Raw genomic sequence first — 22,016 nt, 5'->3', positions numbered from 1 at the left:
TTAACTCTTCTCAGGAGCTCTAAAGCATGCACCGCTGTCCTAGATCAACAGCCTTCACTGCCAATGAAGGGCTGCACTCTCATCTCATCCCACCCTCTCTCAGCTGATCATATACATTTTAAGGATAAAGACGGGGGGGGGGGGGGGGGGAGGCCAGGCTGTTTAAATAACTAAAAATAAACAAACACACTAGGCAATTGCTTGTAGCACAGTGTGGACAAAACCCAAAGGGTGTGCATGAGTGGGGTGGTGATGAACATATAACATTCAACAAAATGGGAAACCTGCTTCCAACCAGAAATTACTGAACGCTAGGATATTTTGCCTTTAATACAGACCCTACAGATTTTCTTCCTTTGCCTTTTAGAAAATTCTTTGGCTGCCTTTTAAAGTTAAAGATAATTGATTTAAAATTTAAGAAATAAAAAGCACATGCTGAATCTCAGTAAGTTTCCAAATTGGAAAACATGTTATGAATAGCAAATTCAATAAACTTGTTTCTACCTATGAGAGAGGTAGATGAGATATCTATGAAGATACTCAACATCTCTAGTTTTACGTAATGAAACAGATAAGTAGTTTTGGGGCAGTGATTCTGGAAATGATGCCTGGCTAGAGGAAGTGAAGAGGAAGTATATTTAGCATTTTGAAGGAAGAATATGTTTTTGTCTCAAAATACAGGATTCCTGCACATTTGAATGAAACAGTGTTTAAGAATTCCCAAGATAAGACAGGTAATAAAAACCTTTTAAAAACTTACATTAAATTCTGTGTTGGTTTGACAGATTTATTAAATACACTACATTGGTACCTTATATTTCATAATCTTTAGATCACTCACAGATAGACTTGCTTAAAAATGTCTTTTATAGAAAAACATCTGCAAAATTAAAGCTAAAATATGAAAATACATATTACACACTGGATAATCTGCTGAATCATGTTAGCAAAGAATGCCTTTCATTCAATCTGTACATGTGCATAAACGAGGGATATATTCATGAACTAAGGTTGCTGGGGGTTTTTTGTTTGTGTTTTTTTTTTTTTTAAATCTGGCACACTGCTGTAACTAGTTTGGCTAAAGGAAAACTGGTGCAATAATGTTTAACCATAAAATTACTGCATCTAACAAGAGAACAACAATAAAAAAAAACCTCATACTTGTATTATGTACTTTGTTTACAGAGACTTTCTTTTCCAAATCCATTCTCTTCCTACCACAAGAGAGACAATGATTATTTCTGCAGGTCACCATCCTTACATAGCAGAGAAGCAAATTCCTTTCCAAAATGAGTCTATTTATATTTACATTGAGACATGCAAAGGGACAATACTGTAAGTATGTGAGTACAAACTGATAAAAATAAATATTACTGAGTCACAGAATGTCCCTTTAACACTGTAACTCTACAGCCTTTTTCTGTGGCAGAAGTTCTCAGTGCATGGATTATAAAACAGCATACCATTTAGAGACAAAAAATTTTGCAAATTTTTATATTTCCAGCTATTAAATCTTTTTGGAGAGCTGTGTCTAGCGCCGAAACCATAGCCAGCTATTGAGTAGCCAGAAAGCTACAGTAATTGAGTACATGATCATTTCTCTTTTAGCGCGCTCTTTGTTTTCTTCTTCCAGAAGCTGTAGACGGCGATTAAGTTTGATTATCTAAAAAAAAGAAAGTCTGCTTTAGTGCCCGGTATAAGACTGCTAGATTCTCTAAAGAATATATAAAAAAGTATGTAGAATGCATTATTCTTAAAGATTAGATTGCACAACCTCACTGTTTAGGAGGTTCATTGACTAAGGACAAAATTTTCCAGTTTTTGTTCAGTTCTTTATTAGGAAAATAATTTGCATTGATCTTGTAGAAAGCTGGGTTCCCCTCCTCTTAACTGTTACATAGTCATGCTATATTTAACTCTTTTCTTCTTTCCTCATCAATCAGTCAATCCTTCAAGACCACTATACACCATACTTGTTATTCTTCTATGAATTCCTTTGTGTTTGCCAACATCCCTCTGACATTGAGATGCCCAGAATAATACAGAGTATTTTAGATGCAATTGCGCCAGTGAATACAGAGATGACCAATTACCACAGATGTGATGTCAGAGATATTCTGCCTTTGCAAATTATACAGAAATCGCATATCTAACCTGTTCTCCCATTTTCAACTCTAAATCTTTTTCTTTATCTCACTAGCAAGCTTATTTTAAATACCTGTCTTCTTAAGGAAGCAGCATCCACAACTGACATGTCATCTGGAGTTCCCTCAAGTGTTGTGTCCAAGTTTGAAAGACCATACCTATCAGAAGGGAGGAAAAAAGTTTAGATGCTCTACATGTTGAGTGAAGAGTAATTGGTACATTATTTGATGTTCTCTGTAACAAACAGGAATTTTCAGAAAAAAAGCTCTTTTTCAACTTTTAAAAAAACATCTGATACTTTAGGGCCCTAATTCAAGAAAACACTTAAACAAGGGCTCATGTCCCATTTACTTTAATGTTTGCATGTGCTTAATTGCTTGGCTGAATTGGGGCTTTAATGCTTTCCAGGACTAAGTATTTTGTAGATGCTCCACAAAACAAAGAAATGGGGGAAGTAATCTTTATTGTGGCTTGGACCGTAAGGTAAATCTCTCAGAATTGCTTGATCTAATATTGAAACCTGCAAAGAGCTTGAGCCAAAACCTCAAAAATATATCCTACATGAAGGAACAACAAATAAATACAATATTCAAACTAAATGCTTATTTTGACAAAAAAAAAAACAAAAAACTTGAGAATGTGTATTAGCTTAGAACAGGGGTTCTCAAATTTCACTGCACCACAAGCCCCTTCTGAGAAAAAAAAATTATTACATGACCCCAGGAGCGGGGACCGAAGCCTGAGCCTACCAAAGCCCGGCTGCCCTGGGCTGGGGAGTGGGATGTCAAAACTGAAGCCCAGGGGCTTCAGCCTCAGACAAGGGTTCTGTAACCTAAGTGCTGCCACCCAGGGCTGAAGCACAGTTTGAGAACTGTTGGCTTAGAAACTTTGCAAACAAAGAAAAGCTACTATCCCTGAGGTCATAATCCAACAAAGAGCCTCCTAGAGAAGAGTTCAGAAATAAATCATTTTTATATAATTCTGAAGACGCTGGAAGAGGGTATTTTACCCTAGGGAGCTAATAATAATCTCCCCCAAACTGACAGCTGTTGAGGCTGGAGCTCCTGATACTCTTAGCTCTCAGCCAGAGACTGGGAAGCTATTAAAGCCTTTGCCAATGAGTTCTGAATCACTGCCACTGAATTTCATAAACCCTTAGGGTACAGCTACACTGCACACTTCTTGCAGCAGCATTTAGAGTACATATGCTGCATGCCTCCCCAGCATGAATATAAAGAACAGGATAGATGATGAGGCACTGCTTACACAAGTGAAGACTTGCCTGAACACTGTGGGTGTGTACCCTACCAGGCTTTCTACATGCTCAAGCAGTACCATCCCCATCTGCACTGCTATTTTTAGCAGTGTTGAGTCCCACTGCCTCCCCGCTGCCAGAGTGGAAAGAGAGCTCTCCACTGCCATAATCTTTCCTTGCTGCCTCTCCCCTGACACAGCCTTTCACTGAGGTAGCTACACAATAGAGTGTGAATGCAGCATGTAGCTACATGTACCCAACTGCCATCAGTGGCGTGCAGTATAGACGTACCCTTTAGAAAATAAATTTGTTTCCAGGCCACTTCCTGGACAGCCCGCTCAATATGATGATTATTTTATGCTCTAAAAGAAGGACAAAGAGTGCACTAATTTAACTCTAGTGTAGATTTAGCTAATTAACTCTACATTAATCAAGAAGGGTTTCTATCCAAATTAATCCTGACTAAAGCACATTTATTAGAGGCTGGCATGGTGCTGACAGTTCGAGAAACCTGGTAAACGACCATCAAAGGCTACCTCTTAATCAGATTTTCTTGCAGCAAATAACAGTTACAAGTAATCTCAGGTACTACATCTTTATCTGAGTGTCTGACCTTTTTTTTTTTTTTTTGGCTTTAAAGTCACATTTTCCTATTTTATTTATTTCTCTTTCCTGATGTGATGTTATGATGTGGGGAAAAAAACCCTGCAAACAGCATGGGAAACTGACTGCTTATACTGGAAAAACAATGAGACTTAAGATACAGAGCGCTGGTAAATGCAGAAAAGAAAAACTAGAAAATGAATTTTTGTACATAATCCCTCAATTATAGTAAATGTAGGTTTCACTTAATAAAAAAAATCAGATGCAAGTGGGATTCTTTTAATTGGCAGTGTCCCTTTAAATAAGGAAAGTTTTGCATTTAACATTCTCTTGGGCCACTTATAGTGAAACAAGTTTCTGTAGAGTGCAATTAGTTGAATACACAATTTAACTAGAATTCATAATTTCTTCTAGTTACAGGTCAGTTACCCTGTAGTTTGTCAATATTTTGGTGGTTTAAAAAAATTAAATTGAAGCTTTGATAACAATGAGAACCCTGAGAGATGCTGTGTCTGAAAGAGATTGGCTGGATTATCAATTGATATGTGAAAAAACTAGTTTTTGAAAGGCAAGGAACTGTAGTGAACTTTGTTAAGGGACAACCTGATTAGACAACCTCCTGTCAAAAGAGCCACTGATATCCTCAGTCACTATACAACAAACATTTCCTTACCTATAAGGATAATTAAAACAGGGGGACTTTTAAAATTCAATTTACTGTGTGTTATTTATGCTGTTTACTATTTCCATTTCCCTCAGCTTGGACTATATGAAAATCAATGAAGTGTTTCACTTTCAGGATCTCTCCACTGCAGCAATCAGGTTGCAAATACAGCAGAGGAATGTTTAAATCTACATTTCAGTATGTTAAAAACCACTGTGAAGATTTCTGCTGGTCTAGGTTTTATAAAACATTGTAGAAAAAACTAAATTTGAATCCAAGGATCCTTTCTCAGAGATAACCAGTATCCATAGACTTGATGAGTACAATTGTGTTTCATCTTTATTGGGCAGATTTCCTGGAGGAAAAAAATATGAACTAGGCACAGTCCCCTAAACCAGAGAGGGAATGTACCTGTCCTTGAGCTGTTTTAAGGGGATAATCTCACAGGCCATCTAGGAAATGAATCCTCAGGTTTTACCTAACTATAGCCTGGAGAGAATAAAAATACACATTCTTGATGGGCCTAACTGCCCCCATCCCCTTCCAGAACTGCAGGAAGCGACACTGGCTGGAATTCAAAGACAACTCTGCATTAGTCCCCTCAGGATAGTGCTGTTATGCCACAGAGGTAGAAAGCTCTATCTGGATTGGAGCAAATTTATATGTGCAGAAACTTGAAAATTCCTCACAGCAAGGAAGACTTGATACTGAGGCCAGGTGGAGGCAGCTTATATTAAATGGTTCCACATTACATGATTTCCTAATGTTGTGATGACACAAAGGCCTTTTTCTTGCTTCAGATATAGCTGTGGCATAATACTTAAATCACTCAGACTTTCCACTACAATTGCTCCAGCCATCTCCCTTTGCTTAACCTGTCACAGGTCATTTGTAAGGGAGTAGGGAACTTTTAGGGGCTACTGCATCAATGGCTGAAGAAAAGAAAAGAAAAGAAAAGAAAAAAAAGGCATATACAATTTCCACCAGACCACTTGCAAACAAGTCTGTTGGCACCACAATCCTATCCCTCAGAGCTGGCTGAAACCTCACTGGTTCTATCAATCTCCTCAAATGGCATATTGAAAACAGATCCATCACTCCAATGACACAGGTGGACTCCAACCTCAGACTGCAGCAGTTATGGTAAGTCTATGACAAGTGTATCATTATCACCTCACCAACCTCCAATCCCCTTCCAAATATGAGATCCAGATTGTAATCAGCAGAGCCAGAAAGCTATAAATTCCCAAGTCAACCCACAAGAATGATCTGTATGGATCCGGACTTGGAGATCTGTTGAGGGTTATTTTTATAGACCAATTTTTCTGATTTTAAAACACTAATGTTTAGATAACAGAAAAAGGAGTTACCATCCCTACTCAGCTTTTAAAAATCTTTAAAACTTTTGTATATTTAGGATGTCTACTTTGGGGAGATGGCAGGGGTGGTAAAGAGTGAGAGGTGGAAGATGTGATATTTACATAATATGCAGAAAGAAAGCTTTATTTCTCAGAGTCTCAGCCATCAGATCATAAATTAGGTTTTTACCCACTTACATTGAAATGACACCCATCTAACAGAAAAATGGATGGGGGAAACCCCATGCAAAACAATAATAGGCACATTATTGAAAACTTCTACATTTTACTGTTTATACACACTTTAGATATTAGTTGGCTTCACACCAATTTATTTACTTCCTTTAGGGTATGTCTACACTACCCGCCGGATCGGCAGGTAGCGATCGATCTATCGGGGATCGATTTATCGCGTGTAGTGTAGACACGATAAATCGATCCCCGATTGCTCTCCCGTCGACTGCTGAACTCCAGCTCGGCGGGAGGCGGAAGCAAAGTTGACGGGGGAGCAGCGGCAGTCGGTCCCGCGCCGCGAGGATGCGAGGTAAGTAATTCTAAGTCGATCTAAGCTACGTTGACTTCAGCTATGCTATTCTCGTAGCTGAAGTTGCGTATCTTAGATCGATCTCCCCCCCCCCCCGCCCCGCAGTGTAGACCAGGCCTCAGAGAAAAGCACAGGTCAGAGGCCCAATGGACATACTACCACATGTGCTTTTATCATAGATTAAAAGCTTCAATTGATATATTGAAACTGAATTCTAAAGCTTACAACATATTTTAAGAACCTGAACCTTAATGAGAGCTTTGCTAATGACTGTGATGGGCATACGGTCATGCCCTATGGAACATCTCTATGCACAGAAAGAATGTTGATCAAGTGTTATGTTAAGCATAAGTGGCCCAAAAACTATTTTGGGATTCAGTAATCAAGAACAATTATGTCATGAAATTTTAAAGCCTAAAATAGTGCACCCTGACTAAAAAGAAATACATTTACCTGGTGTTTTCATGATGAGGGTTAGAGGAAGTGGCAGCAGCCGACCCACCTCGTAACACAGGCCTACGGCAGGTTATTGCAGATAGGAGGCACAAGACAGAAGCAGGAAACAGCATAAACACAGAGAAAAGATACAACAAAAGAAACAAGGACAAAGAAATGTCAAAATATTTTCAATTATATTGTATGGTATTTCAATACAATATAATATCTAGTTACTATCGTGTCGTAAACTGTATTTTCAAAATACCCCATATAATATTCTTTTTATTTAATATAGCACTAACCATAAAAGTATGCAGCTATCGTAACAACCTAGTCATTCTTGATGGTATAGACTGATTTATGGGAATATATGCTGTTGAGATTCAAGTCTGTGAATAAGAGCTCTTGATATAGGCTTTTTAAATGTGCTAATAATGAAAAACAATCTCAGCTCCTTCTCTTCTCCCCTTCACTTACTGTCTTTCTTCCCAATTTCTTTTTTAACTCTTTCCTTTCTATCCTCTTCGGATCCATCTCAGGAGAAATTGAAGAGCCCAGGCTTCCCAGGATGCTACAATTGTGTCTAGTATGCTCATGGCTGCTGAACAGGTACTAAGGTCCCGATTTCCAGAACTGCTGAGCACCCACAGCACCTCCTAACTTACTGTGGAGTTGTGGGTGTTTAGCACTTCTCAAAATGAGGCTGTAACTCACCTCTAGCATCTGTCTGTTTGCTGAAACATCTATGATGTGTAATCACTTCTCCAAGGGCTTGGGGTCTCTTTTTTTTCTACTCTTATCTCACTTCTGGGCAGCTGCAGACATCTGCACAACATGCTAGTCCCAAGAATATACTAGGCTCTATAATAAGACTAAAGAATCCAGGTGTGATGACCTTTAGAGCAGAAATGTGTGGGCAAGAGGATACACACAGCCCACAGGTCTGGTGCTGAGAAGGCTGAGAGAACACTCTCCGGAGAAGGAGTAGAGGTGAGCAGCCGTGTGCACAAAAGAACACACAAACACCTCACAATTAGTAGTTTCATTTCAAGAAGATGAAGATTGAGGTGCACAAGCAGAATTGTGCAGAAACCTTGAACTGTGCTTACTTGCACTAGGCCTGGCTCTGATCAGTAATATTGGTGCTTAACTTACATCAGCAACAAACTCACCCATAAAATTAAAAATAAAAAAAAAGTTTGCACGACATACGCTGAACACTAGCCAGCAGAATGTGAAATCAGTGCAGAAATAGGGTTGCCAACTTTCTGATTGCTGAAAACTGAACACCCTTGCCCTGCCCGCTTCCTCGCGGCCACACCCCCCACTGACTATATCCCCCCTCCCTCCCTCTGTTGCTCTCCCCCACCCTTGCTCACTCGCTCATTTTCACTAGGCTGGAGTAGTGGGTTGGGTGCGGGAGAGGGCTCCGGCTGGGGGTGCAAATTCTGGGGTGGGGCTGGGTTGAGGGGTTTGGGGTGCAGGATGGGGCTCAGGGCTGGGGCAGAGGGATTGGGGTGCAGGAGGGGTTGTGGAGTGCAGGCCCCAGGAGGGGGTGAGGGGAGCAAGCTCCTGGCAGCGCTTATCTCAGGCAGCTCCTGGAAGCGACTGGCATGTCCCTGTGGCCCCTAGATCCAGGGGCGGCCAAGCAGCTCCATGCGCTGCCCCCACCTACAGGTGCTGCCCCCACCGCTCTCTTTGGCTGTGGTTCCGGCCAACGGGAGCCTCGGAGTTAGCGCCTGCAGGTGGGGAAGAGCACTCGGAACCACCTGGCTGCCTCTACACCTAGGGGCCGCAGGGCTATGCTGGCCACTTCTGGGAGCCGTGCAGAGCCAGGGCAAGTAGGCAGCCTGCCTTAGCCCCGCTGCACCACCGACTGGACTTTAAGCGGCCTGGTCACCAGAGCTGACTGGAGTTGCCAGGGTCCCTTTTTGACTGGGTGTTCCGGTCAAAAACCGGATGCCTGGAAACTCTATGCAGAAAGTTATTTTACAAAAGAAAACAAAAGACCCCCGTCCCCGCCAACACACACATAACAGGACAGCATTCTTGCCCAAAAGAATGGTGTCTGTTGTATTTGATAACAATCATTTGCTGCAAATATTTCCTCTTCAGAACAGAGTTTATTTAATAAGTTTATAAGACCATAGGAACTGCCATTCCTGATCAGACTAGTGTTCCATCTAGTCCAGGATCCTGTGTTGACAGATGCCAGAACTAGATACTTCTGAAGAAACTGTAAGAAACCCTGTAATAAGCAACCGTGGAATAGATTGCCAAGACAGGAAGTTTCTTTCTACTCAGGCAGTTAGTGGTTAGTTTACACTATGATGCATGAGTTTTGATATCCCTTATTTATTTCTTATCCCACCTAATATAATGTTGGTGTTCTCATTACCCACAATTCAAGAATTTTCAAAATCTTTCTAAGTTCTTGCCCTCCATAATAATTTGTGGCAATTTAGTTCTGTAGCATCTGCAAAACCTCGTTATCTAACTGATCTCAAACACACTACCCTTCTAGAGGTAACTACATTTTCTAGGAAACAGCTATCTGGGGGCTAGAGACTGGGAGCTAGAACACCATGAGGTTCTAATCCAAACTAATATTCTGATTTAATCTATGGACAAGTCTCTAAGGCCCAGATGTTTAAGGATATTTAGATGTTGCTCTGTTCAGTATTGCAACACTTAGCTGCATTAGGAGCTTAAGTGCCTAAGTCACTTTTGAAAATGAGACTTCAGCCTTCTAATGCTGAGCAGAGTAATGCCTAAATACCTTTCAAAATCTGGGCCTTAATTCCTCTATCCAGATCAAATTAAATGTAAAGCTGTAAGTGAATTAAGTTCCTGGGCAAACTGGATGGGTAGAAGTACTTTGCCCTGCCACATCTTCGTTGATTGCATATTTCAAAAAGGTAACATTCACTTCAAGTATACGTTCCTCATATAGCACGCAGCAGCCATTAAAATCAATACAACTAATTTTTAGGTCTCTTTGCACTTTATCTAAAACTAGCAATTAGTTTATTTTTTTACAGATCTAGGAGTACAACAGACAGTTAGTCTGGTTATTAGCTTTCTATATGGGCTTCCTTAATGACCGGAGTAACTTTTGTCAAAAATTATTTAAAACTTTGAATTTCCTGGCTGATATCAGTTTGGTCACCACATTAAGTAGATTTAATACTAATAAATGATCAAAATTAAGCACATCCCTGATGTCATCTGTACATAGCATATCACAATATTCCATTGCAAACACAATGGAACATGGAGGGAACCATGCCGCAATGTGTCGCAACACAATAGGGGAGGCGAAAACAGACAGTAGTACAGTGGCTGAAATGGTCAATCTGAGCTCATCTTCCTTTGTTTGGAACACAGCACATTTTGGGGGATCCCATAACAAAATAATTCAGTAGCGAACTCATGGATGTTGAGGAAAAAATATATAAGAAAGACACTGTCTTTCATTCAGACTAAGTGTGAATGTCTTGGCTTTCAGTTTGTGTTAGTGTGTGCGCACATGTGAGAGAGACAGAGAGCATGGATTCACCAAGGGGAAGTCGTGCCTGACTAACCTAATTGCCTTCTATGATGACATAACTGGCTCTGTGGATGAGGGGAAAGCAGTTCATGTGTTATTCCTTGACTTTAGCAAAGCTTTTGATACGGTCTCCCACAGTATTCTTGCCGCCAAGTTAAAGAAGTATGGGCTGGATGAATGGACTGTAAGGTGGATAGAAAGCTGGCTGGATCGTCGGGCTTAACGGGTAGTGATCAATGGCTCCATGTCTAGTTGGCAGCCGGTTTCAAGCGGAGTGCCCCAAGGGTCGGTCCTGGGGCCGGTTTTGTTTAATATCTTTATTAATGATCTGGGGGATGGTGTGGACTGCACTCTCAGCAAGTTTGCAGATGACACTAAACTAGGAGGCGTGGTAGATACACTAGAGGGTAGGTATCGGATACAGAGGGATCTAGACAAAGAGGATTGGGCCAAAAAAAACCTGATGAGGTTCAACAAGGACAAGTGCAGAGTCCTGCACTTAGGACGGAAGAATCTCATGCACTACTACAGACTAGGGACCGAATGGCTAGGTAGCAGTTCTGCAGAAAAGGACCTAGGGGTCACAGTGGACGAGAAGCTGGATATGAGTCAACAGTGTGCTCTTGTTGCCAAGAAGGCTAACGGCATTTTGGGCTGTATAAGTAGGGGCATTGCCAGCAGATCGAGGAACGTGATCATTCCCCTTTATTCGACATTGGTGAGGCCTCATCTGGAATACTGTGTCCAGTTTTGGGCCCCACACTACAAGAAGGATGTGGAAAAACTGGAAAGAATCCAGCGGAGGGCAACAAAAATGATTAGGGGTCTGGAGCACATGATTTATGAGGAGAGGCTGAGGGAACTGGAATTGTTTAGTCTCCAGAAGAGAAGAATGAGGGGGGATTTGAAAGCAGCCTTCAACTACCTGAAGGGGGGTTCCAAAGAGGATGGAGCTCGGCTGTTCTCAGTGGTAGCAGATGACAGAACAAGGAGCAATGGTCTCAAGCTGCAGTGGGGGAGGTCCAGGTTGGATATTAGGAAACACTATTTCACTAGGAGGTTGGTGAAGCACTGGAATGCGTTACCTAGGGAGGTGGAGGAGTTTCCTTCCTCGGAGGTTTTTAAGGCCTGGCTTGACAAAGCCCTGGCTGGGATGATTTAGTTGGGAATTGGTCCTGCTTTGAGCAGCGGTTGGACTAGATGACCTCTTGAGGTCCCTTCCAACCCTGATATTCTATGATTCTATGAATGAGAATGTAGTGATCATTAAAGGTTTTGGTTTGACACCCCTGGAAATCCACATCCTCTCTTCATACACAAAAAAGTAGCAGTAGTGTCAGATTCCCTATGCTGACCCACCAATGCGGATTTACAGGCCAGAGTGCATTAAGTCTGATCTAGAAATCTTTGGGGGAGTGAGGTGAGGCAGAAATGATGCAAGGCCATAGGGGAACTGGAGGTGGGTTGGGTGAGAAGCTCGTGCTCTGATTAATTGCTTACAATACATCAGAGAGGAGCTGTGAATTGACAGACTACAGGCATCGGACTAAAGCTGCTCTCCCCTGGCTCCTTTCAGCACCACCAGGAGAGCCCTTAATGTGCTAATGCCTTGGCAGAGACATTAGGGGTATGTCTACACTGCAATGTCAGCCCAGGGCTAGTAGAACTTGAGTTAGCAGAATCTGGGTTTGTTAACCTAGGGCTTGAGCATCTACACTCATTTGTAATCCCGGGGTAGGAATTGTTGAATATTGGGTTCCAGCCTGTGGCTCCAGTATCTACACTTCATTATGCAGGCCCGAGTCCACCACCTGTATCCCAGACTTCCTAGCACCCTCCCAAAATGTGGCCACTCTAGCCTTTTGTTCATGGTGCAGTGTGATAAAACTTGACTGTCCACAGGACAAAGAAAGTAGGCCTGGTGGATACTTTTGTGAACTCCCCGAGCACGAGTCCAGTGGGGCTGCATCTGCACTGCAAAACAATAAGTTTTGAACCCTTGGTCTCAGCTGGACTTCGACCCTCCACTCTCATGAGGTGCTTGGTCCCTGGGTCTGAGTCCTGGGTTAGTGTAATTTGTATGTAGATGGAATGGGGGTTAGGCTTGAGTCTGAGTTCGAACTCTGGGTTTACACTGCAGTGTAGACATACCCTAAGTTTTTACCACTTCCAGACCCTTATCTCCCTGCACAGCCATGGAACTACAACTCCCCACTCTAAATATACCACCCCCCAACCTCCATAAAACCTCTTCCTATCAATCTCAGGTTTCCCCAAACACTGCCAAATTCACAAAGCCCTTCTCAACTCGTCATGCCCCACAGAACCCCCTTTACTCTCCCCTCTATGATCTCATCTCAAATCCCGTATCTGAATGGTTCTGTCAGCTAATCTTAGCTTCACTAAAAACAGTTATGCCAAATAAGGTGAGCAATTGTTTGTTTAATTCAAACATTTCAAAAGCGGCCTGTTCTGAGATGCTGAGTGAGCATGTTACATTTGTCATCTGTGGGGGACAGTGTTATTTAGCTAGACTCTAAAGGATTCAAAAGAAGCGTGTGGAAAACAGAGTAGAACTTCAAAGAAGGAGCATTTTTAAAATGTCTCCTCTGAAAAATGTTAGTAAATATTTTACATTAAAAATTATATAGAATATTCCATTTCCCTCTGAAAAGTTATTGGTCCAAATGTAAAGTGAAAATTAAAATTATTAGAGTTGGAAAGAGTTATTTTAATTCTGATGCAAATGCAAATCTCAGCTCTAATTTAACTATGGAATTGCTACCAACATTTTAGGGGGTGTTATTATAAATGCGGGTCAACCTAAAAGGGACACTAGTTTTAGGTCCCAAGCTTAAGTTGTACCAAAAATAAAAAAAGGTTTCTCAAAACTTAATTTAAAAAATCTGGTTGCACTGAAAATTTAAACACTCCTCTGTAGCTTTGGAAACACAAAACAGACATTACCGCAGGGGAACCAGAAAGTGAAGACTTGTTATAAAGAAAATGAAACTGACCTATTTTCATTGTCCAAGCTGAATAAAATGCAAGAGTAAACAGACAGTATAAATAGTGAGAATTAAATTCTATTTTCAATTTAAATAGTCTAATAGGTTAGTAATACTGATAAAATTCTAAGAATAATTCCTTATCTACAATAGTATAAAACTACCATCAGCAATTTTACTAGACTGGGACATCAACTGGCAATATTTTGAAACAGAAAAGCAAGCCAAAACCAAACCAAAGAGTATTTCCAGTAAATAGAACAATCAAAACTTGTTCATTTAAAAAGATCTCTTTCAGTGACACCAAATGACAAAAGTATATAATTAATATTAAAATAAGAACAGATATGCCTTGAAATACATAGGGAACCCTATGCTACATAGAGCAAAGAAAAACAGTTTGAAACATTTAAAATATATATCTATTTTGTAACCATGCATGTGGATTATCCAAATTTCACATTCCCTCTTTAGTCACAGAATAGTCTGGAAGATCTAAACATCTGAAAATATATTTACTCAAGAAAGAAAGAAAAAAAAAAAAAGACCATCCCTTTAGTCCATCAATAGTTTTATATTTGAACCCTGCCAAAATTGTAGATGGATAGTAATAGTTTGCAGTTTCCTTTAGGAATTTCCATAAAGAAATACATCAAAATCAAAATAAAATCCAGAAACAGTAAGGCTGTTCTCTGAAATTTTCAGGGAAGCTCATCAGATAATTATGAGACAGGCAAACAATATTTGAAGGTTCTATTTTTTCCATAAATCCAAGAGAATATGGGTGAAATCCTGCCCCATTGAAGTAAAAGGCAAACCTCTCCTTAATCTCAATGGGGACAGTATTTCACCATATATTTTTAATGAGTCTTCTACATGCTATAAATCTTTAAATTTTTTTTTTCATAAGCTTGGACAGTTAACTCTGCCTTACTTGGGATGGGCAATTTTGCAAAACTAAAACATACTACAGTTATGTTTAACCTTTTATTGATATGGATATGAAAATGTTAAGTCATTACTATCCACCAAACTATTGGACAAGGATCAAAATCTTGGTAAACATTATGGGTGCGGTTTTAAAAAGACCCTAAGGGAGTCATTAGGTGCCCAACTCAGTGGAATTCAATAGGAACTGGGTATCTAACTCTCTTAGGCCTCTTTGAAAATATGTCTTTGAGCATAAGACCAACAAGTCTGGAGTGCTTCACAATTACGTGACCTTGAGATAGATAGATAGTTCTGTGTGAACATGTTGACAACTCTATTAGCTATAGGAGGGGTCAGTTTGAACACTGACCACACACAATAAGATTGGCTTGACAGTCACGATACGATCCCTTACCAAAATGAATGGGAAAGAAACAGCTTAACTTAAGGTTTCAGAGTAGCAGCCGTGTTAGTCTGTATCCGCAAAAAGAAGAGGAGTACTTGTGGCACCTTAGAGACTAACAAATTTGTTAGTCTCTAAGCTTAACTTAAGCCTTTTCTACACTAGGAAATATTATAGAAACATTTCATTGGGATGCTAAAATCGAGAGGGTGAGGGGCAGAATCTTTAAGAATTCCCTGATGCAGACAATTCCAGTGCTAAAATGCTATTCCAAGAATTCCCCAGTAATTACTTCAAAGGCTTTTGGGTCAACTCCGCAGGAACTGGAAGCAAGTTATGTGTACCTCTCTAATGCAGCCCATTAAATTAACAGATGAGGTTTGATAAATTAACGTCACCATTATTAGTCTTTATAAGTGATGTTATATTGTTGGATGCGTAAATCTTACATTACTAACAAATGAAGGATAAAGGATCAATTCAGTGTACAATAAATGGCACAAATGGGCTAATTCTGGCCAAATAACTACCCTTTATAAACCAGCTTATCCATAAAAGTGTAAAACATATTACAATAGTATACTTCGCAATAAGATGGTCACCAAAGAATGGCAGTACTGAACAAATAGTTCTCAGAATACCATCCAGAAAGTATTTCAATAGCAATGCAGTTAATACCTATCGCCTGAGCACAACATGTAGACAAAATGACAGTCATCGGTTACATAATTAACTTATCTATAATTTGGAATAACAACTGGCACAGGTTAAAGGTCTCCTAACATTTTTTCCAAAAATATTGTTTGGAAAAATATTGGATGTGAATTATCTTAGGTAAGTTTCCAACTTTCTCCTTCATATTAGTTCCACTGAATCATGACAACGTCAACCCAATCTTATTGATTTGTTCCAACAGTGAGCAACAGAAAGGTCAAGGATGTTATAAGAAGCCTGCAGACTTGTGATCCATCATCATTTGGATTGCCAAAAGCTACAGAAAACATCTAACAAATTAACAATTTGCAAACAGCACATAAACCAAGCCTTTCAATCACCAGATTAGCCTTTCCTATTTTGATTTTTACATGAAGGGAAACAGAAACCAAACACACACTCTTTAAATGCTATATTTGACTGAAGTAAGGTACTAGGTAATGGAGCCTTTTGAAATGTGAATTTTGGACAATAAAGTTATTTATAAACAATGAAAGCAAAAGAAAGCAAAGCAAAGTAATATCATCCCATATTAATTAGTAAACAGATACCACACTCCACTAAAAAGGATAAAACAGGGGGGAAAAAAAAAAAAAAGGCAGTAAGAGCTGGCAGAATCACTGATGGCCAATCACCTGCGATTTTCATCCAGCACATCCAAGACCTGCTGGTAAGCCCTACGAGTAGAAGACTGGATAAGCGACAAAATGCCACGAGCAGAGTAAATATTAGATCCATCTTCAGGTAACATATGAGGACGACAGACACGAGCCTGTTGTAGTGATGGTGTCACACTGTTTGTACAAGCATAGCAAATGAAGAGAAAAACACTGTTGTCAGATTTTAAATAAAGAACTTCTTCAGCCAGCCCCAGTTCCAAAGTTTAAGTGGATTCCATTTGATCTTACCCTTTGCCCACTAATACCAGGTAAACACTGTCAAAAAACAAAAGAGTAATAGATGGATTCACAATTACATTTGTTAATAATCTTAGGAACCAAATACAATTTACATTACACAAGGCTGTGATTTTGGTAGAGATATAGAGGGTGTTTTTTTTCAGAAGTCCTCAGTATTCACTGACATCAATGGGAGCAGAGTTAGGCCAACATCTGACATTTTTGAAAATCCCACCCATAATCTCTTTTGAAGTATTACTTCAAGATAATTATGTATTAATGCAACCATGACAACCTGGCATAAGTCCATCTCTTGAAGCAAAAAAAAGTCTCTCACGTTTAACAATGAAAGAGTGAGATTATGATAGTATTTTGATTTGATTGTGTCTGATGGTTAAAGAACCAAGGTTTAACTGTAAGAAGTTAGAATAAAACTACAAAATTCATCTACCAAAGATGATGAAGTGTATGAACTGAAATTCTGACCATTCTATCAAAGAAAAGTGAACTGCGTTTAAAATGTAAGCATTACAGGGGATTTTTTGTACATGATTTATTTTGCAAACATTTCTGCTGGACACTATTAAATTCTGATCAAACATCTTTGTGTTGTATATGTATTCCTCTTATTAATTTGCCATTAGCCACATAAGCCTTTACACCAGGATATTTATTTTTAGGAAAATAAAAACAAATTTTAATTAATAATGACATGCTTGTTTAGCCTGAATTCATTCTTGCTAAATTGATAATTTAGTACAGTAACTCCTCACTTAAAGTCATCCTGGTTAACGTTGTTTTGTTGCTGATCAGTTAGGGAACATGCTCATTTTAAGTTGTGCAATGCTCCCTTCTAACGTTGTTTGGCAGCCGCCTGCTTTGTCTACTGCTTGCAGGAAGAGCGGCCTGTTGCAGTTAGCTGGTGGGGGCTTGGAACAGGGTGGACCGGCAGCCCCATCAACTCCCCGCTCCCCTAAATTCCCTGTGCTGCAGCCGCCCAGCAGGCTATCAATCGACAGTTTAGCTGTCCCTCCCCACACTGCCATGTGCTGCTCTTGCCCTCTGCCTTGGAGCTGCTCCCGCCCCCTGCCTTGGAGCTGCTCCCAGAGACCCCTGCTTGCTGTGGCAGGGGGGATGGAAGGGGGGGGGCTAATGTCAAGGTGTCCCCCTCCCCCCTACCCCCCGCTTACCCCTTCTCCATATAGAGCAGGGAGGGGACACGGCTGGAGAGAGACAGAGAGAGCTTGGGGCAGCAGCTGCTGTCTCAATTTCCTGATCCACGTAAAAAGACAATGCATTTAAGAGTGGGTCAGCTTACTTAAAAGGGCAGTGTGCATCTCTCTCTCCCACACACAAGGTGTGTGTCTGTCTCCCGTCCCTCGTGTTCGTGCTGCCTTGGGTGAGAGGCTACATTAACAGCAATGTGTTAACCCTTCAGGGCTCAGCTGAGTGCTAGTTCATCATTTAGCAGCAAGGCATTCCCTGGGAAATATCCCTCCCTCTTCCACCCTCTAACTTCACCACCTCAACCACGCTTCACAATCATCATAGCTGTGAACAGTATTCAATTGTTCGTTTAAAACATATACTGTGTGTAGGCCTATATAATATATAGTTTTTTGTCTGGTGAAAAAAAACGTCCCTGAAACCTAACTCCCCCCTATTTACATTAATTTGTATGGGGAAATTGGATTTGCTTAACATCGTTTCGCTTAAAGTCACATTTTTCAGGAACATAACTACAACATTAAATGAGGAGTTACTGTAATTATATTTGAAAGAGTCTGATTCACTGTACTCTTTAGAATTCTGGGATGGTTTGTAATTCAAGATGATTGCTCGTGACCAACACTGGATGTTCCTTTGATCTTTGTCTATCATTCCTGCTTTACTGCTACAATATTCTGAGTTTGAGTTCCAATCTTCCTGAGCTTTTGCCTGTGTTCTCAAGAAACTGTTATTTAAGTAAAGCTTTAACGGTGGAAATGAGTATACTTGAATCCCTCCTTTGGATCAGAGATTTTCATTGTCTAGTTATTCTTGGATTGTGGAAGGTGTGTTCAGCTGATGCTGAGATTAAAACAATGGGTGGTACAAAAAACAACTGTACTGAAAAGGAGGGTCAGCATCACACTGGCCATCAGTCCACTCACAGCAGTGGCACAGCCAGCTTGAGGATCAACAGGAATGCAAAAGTTAGATTTCTGACTTCCAATCCAAAGATGAAGACATAAGGAGAGATGAGATGAGTAATAACTTTTACTGCATAGTATCTCGACAGATGCGATAAGCTTAGTTCGCAACTGAAGTTTTGTCCTGAAATCATGAATTACCTTGGTGCTTGACTGACAATGGCCAACATGGTGTTTATTGGGAGATATTTTCACAAGACATTAGAGATGTAGCACTTAGGCAAGAATTTACAGAAATAGAAACAGACTATAGCAAACATTTATTTTGCCATTTTATGGTTTTGGCTGTGTTCTTACTTGAAAAAAAATAAATCACCTGCACGTTCCTTTTTTCCATATTTAGGATTAATTTTGCACTGTGATTACATATTATAAATATCCAGGATGGATAAAAATCAATGATTTTTTTAAAAAAAAATCAAATAAAACAGATTTTTTTTTTATTTAAATCAGGTTTTTTTGATAAAATGCTTTTTGAAGAAAAAAACCTATCTAAAGATTGTTTTAATTAAGATACATTATAGCTCAAAGATATCTCATCATGGAATAGGGATTATAAAGTCTAATTTTATAGTATGAGACAATATATTCATGTAATGTTTAAGAAAAGTTTTGTAAACGAGTTCCAATAGTTCATGGATTAGGGACCCAATCTTATGGGGTTCTAGGGGCTTCTGTATAGATTACTTAGGTTAATCTTTCTATCTACCCAGTGGGACTCAGTGCTCAGTCTAGAACACACCATCAGAGATGCTTAGTTTTGCCGTTCTCAAACTGTGGATTTGTGTCTCCAGAGATAACATGCTTGTTAACAGCAAAAATGTTTTTAAAATAAATAAATAGAGAGGTGAGAAATAACAGACTTCAACCCTATTGTCCCTCTGCAAATTTCTGTACACAGTCAATCCCTTATCAATCTCTAGAAGTGCAAATTTTCAAAAAGTTAAATGAACAGCAGATTGTTGGAGGCAGAATAGATCTGGGCAAGGAGAAGTCGTCTTGAGATAAATGTGAGAAGGGAGGGACATGCAGTAGAAACAAAAATGAAACTGTTTGAGCAGCATATTCCAGAAGTCTTAAGATCTTTCTGAGTGTAGCCTTCATTGATTTGAGATCTACCATACCATTCTCTCACTAGCAGGGAAAACCTATAATGGCACCAGGCCGTAAAAGACACCCAATTTGGGAATAAGAACCATTCAAGAAATATATGCTTGCTGCTGATGTTTTAAAGAAAGTCACACCAGTGAACTGGTGGAAGTCACTTAAGCACTTGGATTCAGACACTGTTGTAGTGATAATCTCACTTTTAACAGAAGTAGCTGCTTCTGCCGGTGTAGAAAGAATATTTTCTTCCGTTGGACTAATTCATTCCAAATTGAGAAATCATTTGGGACCTGAAAAAGCAAGAAAGCTTGTTTTTCTTTTCCAGATTATGAACAAACAGGAAAATGAAGGGGAAGATGATTGAGTTAGCTGCAGAAGCCATTGGTATTCACCCAAGAGATCTGAAGGAACTCAAATGTGAAATTTCAGAACTACTAACTGTAGTCTGTAACCTATCATTTAAATCAGCTTCTGTACTAGATGATTGGAGGATAGCTAATGTGATGCCAATTTTTAATAAGGGCTCCAGAGGTGATCCCAGCAATTGCAGGTCTGTAAACCTGACTTCAGTACTGGGCAAACTGCTTGAAACTATAATAAAGAACAATATTGTCAGACATATAGATGAACATAATTTGTTGAGGAAGAGTCAACATGGTTTTAGTAAAGGGAAATCATGCTTCACCAATCTACTAGAATTCTTTGAGGGGGTCAACAAGCACGTGGACCAAGGGGATCCAGTGGATATAGTGTTCTTAGATTTTCAGAAAGCCTTTGACAAGGTCCCTTACCAAAGGCTCTTAAGCAAAGTACACTGACATGGGATAAGAGGGAAGGACCTCTCATGGACTGGTAACTGGTTAAAAGATAGGGAAAAAAGGGTAGGTATAAATGGTCAGTTTTCAGAATGGAGAGAGGTGAATTGTGGTGTCCCCCAGGGGTCTGTTCTGGGACCACTCCTATTCAACATATTCATAAATTATCTGGAAAAAGGGGTAAACAGTGATGTGGCAAAATTTGCAGATGATACACAATTACTAAAGATAGTTAAGACCCAGGCAGACTGCAAAGAGCTACAAAAGGATCTCTGAAAACTGGGTGACTGGGCAACAAAATGGCAGATTATATTTAATGTTAATAAATGCAAAGTAATGCACATTGGAAAGCATAATCCCAACTCTACATATCAAATGATGGGGTCTAAATTAGCTGTTACCACTCAAGAAAGAGATCTTGGAGTCATTGTGGATAGTTCTCTGAAAACATCCACTCAATGTGCAGCAGCAGTCAAAAAAGCAAACAGAATGCTGGGAATAATTAAGAAAGGGATAGATAATAGGACAGAAAATATCATGTTGCCTCTATATAAATCCATGGTATGCCCACATCTTGAAAAAAGATATACTGGAACTGGAAAAGGTTCAGAAAAGGGCAACAAAAATGATTAATCTTTATGAGGAAAGATTAATAAGACTAGGACTTTTCAGCTTGGAAAAGAGATGGCTAAGGGGAGATATGATTGAGGTCTATAAAATCATGACTGGTGTAGAGAAAGTAGATAAGGAAGTGTTGTTTACTACTTCTCATAACACAAGAACTAGGGATCACCAAATGAAATTAATAGGCAGCAGGTTTAAAACAAATAAAAGGAAGCATTTCTTCACACAACACACAGTCAACTTATGGAACTTCTAGCCAGAGGATGTTGTGAAGGCCAGGGTTCAAAAAAGAACTAGATAAATTCATGGAGGATAAATCCATCAATGGCTATTAGCCAGGATGGGTAGGAATGGTGTCCCTAGCCTCTGTTTGCCAGAATCTGGGAATGAGCGTCAGGGGAAGGATCACTTGATTATCTGTTCATTCCCTCTGGGGCACCTGGCAGTGGCCACTGTCGGAAGACAGGATACTGGGCTAGATGGACCTTTGGTCTGACCCAGTAGGGCAATTCTTATGTTCTTATGATAACAAATATAGAGGTTGGACAAACTACAGAATGCTCCCCTCTTCACACTCCCTCTCCCCCACCCCCTGCCCCGGTCTATAAATACTAAATACCACAGTAATGTTATCTATATACAAAAGGTTTTGTAAAGATTTCGAGGGAACCACTGAATAGAAACATATATTGTACTTCTAGTAGACATTTTCCATTAACAGCTGTACTGAATAAATTGAAGGTCTCACAACAAGAACTAGCTGCTTG

General features: G+C 39.8%; 1 protein-coding gene across 7 annotated transcripts in view; it reads right to left on the bottom strand.

The window, feature by feature from the left end:
• Positions 1 to 773: 773 nt before the first annotated feature.
• The window catches only part of MFF (mitochondrial fission factor), a 38,023-nt gene continuing 16,780 nt past the window's right edge, over positions 774 to 22,016 (bottom strand). For 3 of the 7 annotated variants that reach the window (XM_054040444.1, XM_054040443.1, XM_054040446.1), the window contains 5 exons: positions 16,248 to 16,406; positions 13,575 to 13,592; positions 7,023 to 7,085; positions 2,219 to 2,303; positions 774 to 1,663 (listed from right to left, as the gene is read on the bottom strand). In XM_054040444.1, coding sequence (XP_053896419.1) covers positions 1,532 to 1,663; positions 2,219 to 2,303; positions 7,023 to 7,085; positions 13,575 to 13,592; positions 16,248 to 16,406 — 457 coding nt within the window. In that variant the 3' untranslated portion in view covers positions 774 to 1,531. The remainder of the gene's footprint in view (positions 1,664 to 2,218; positions 2,304 to 7,022; positions 7,086 to 13,574; positions 13,593 to 16,247; positions 16,407 to 22,016) is intronic. The other 4 variants (XM_054040445.1, XM_054040447.1, XM_054040449.1 and 1 more) reach the window with 4 other exon arrangements.

Source organism: Malaclemys terrapin, chromosome 9 (genome assembly GCF_027887155.1).
Source record: "Malaclemys terrapin pileata isolate rMalTer1 chromosome 9, rMalTer1.hap1, whole genome shotgun sequence".
Classification (NCBI taxonomy): Eukaryota; Metazoa; Chordata; order Testudines; family Emydidae; genus Malaclemys; species Malaclemys terrapin.
This window is presented reverse-complemented; position numbering and strand designations above follow the sequence as displayed.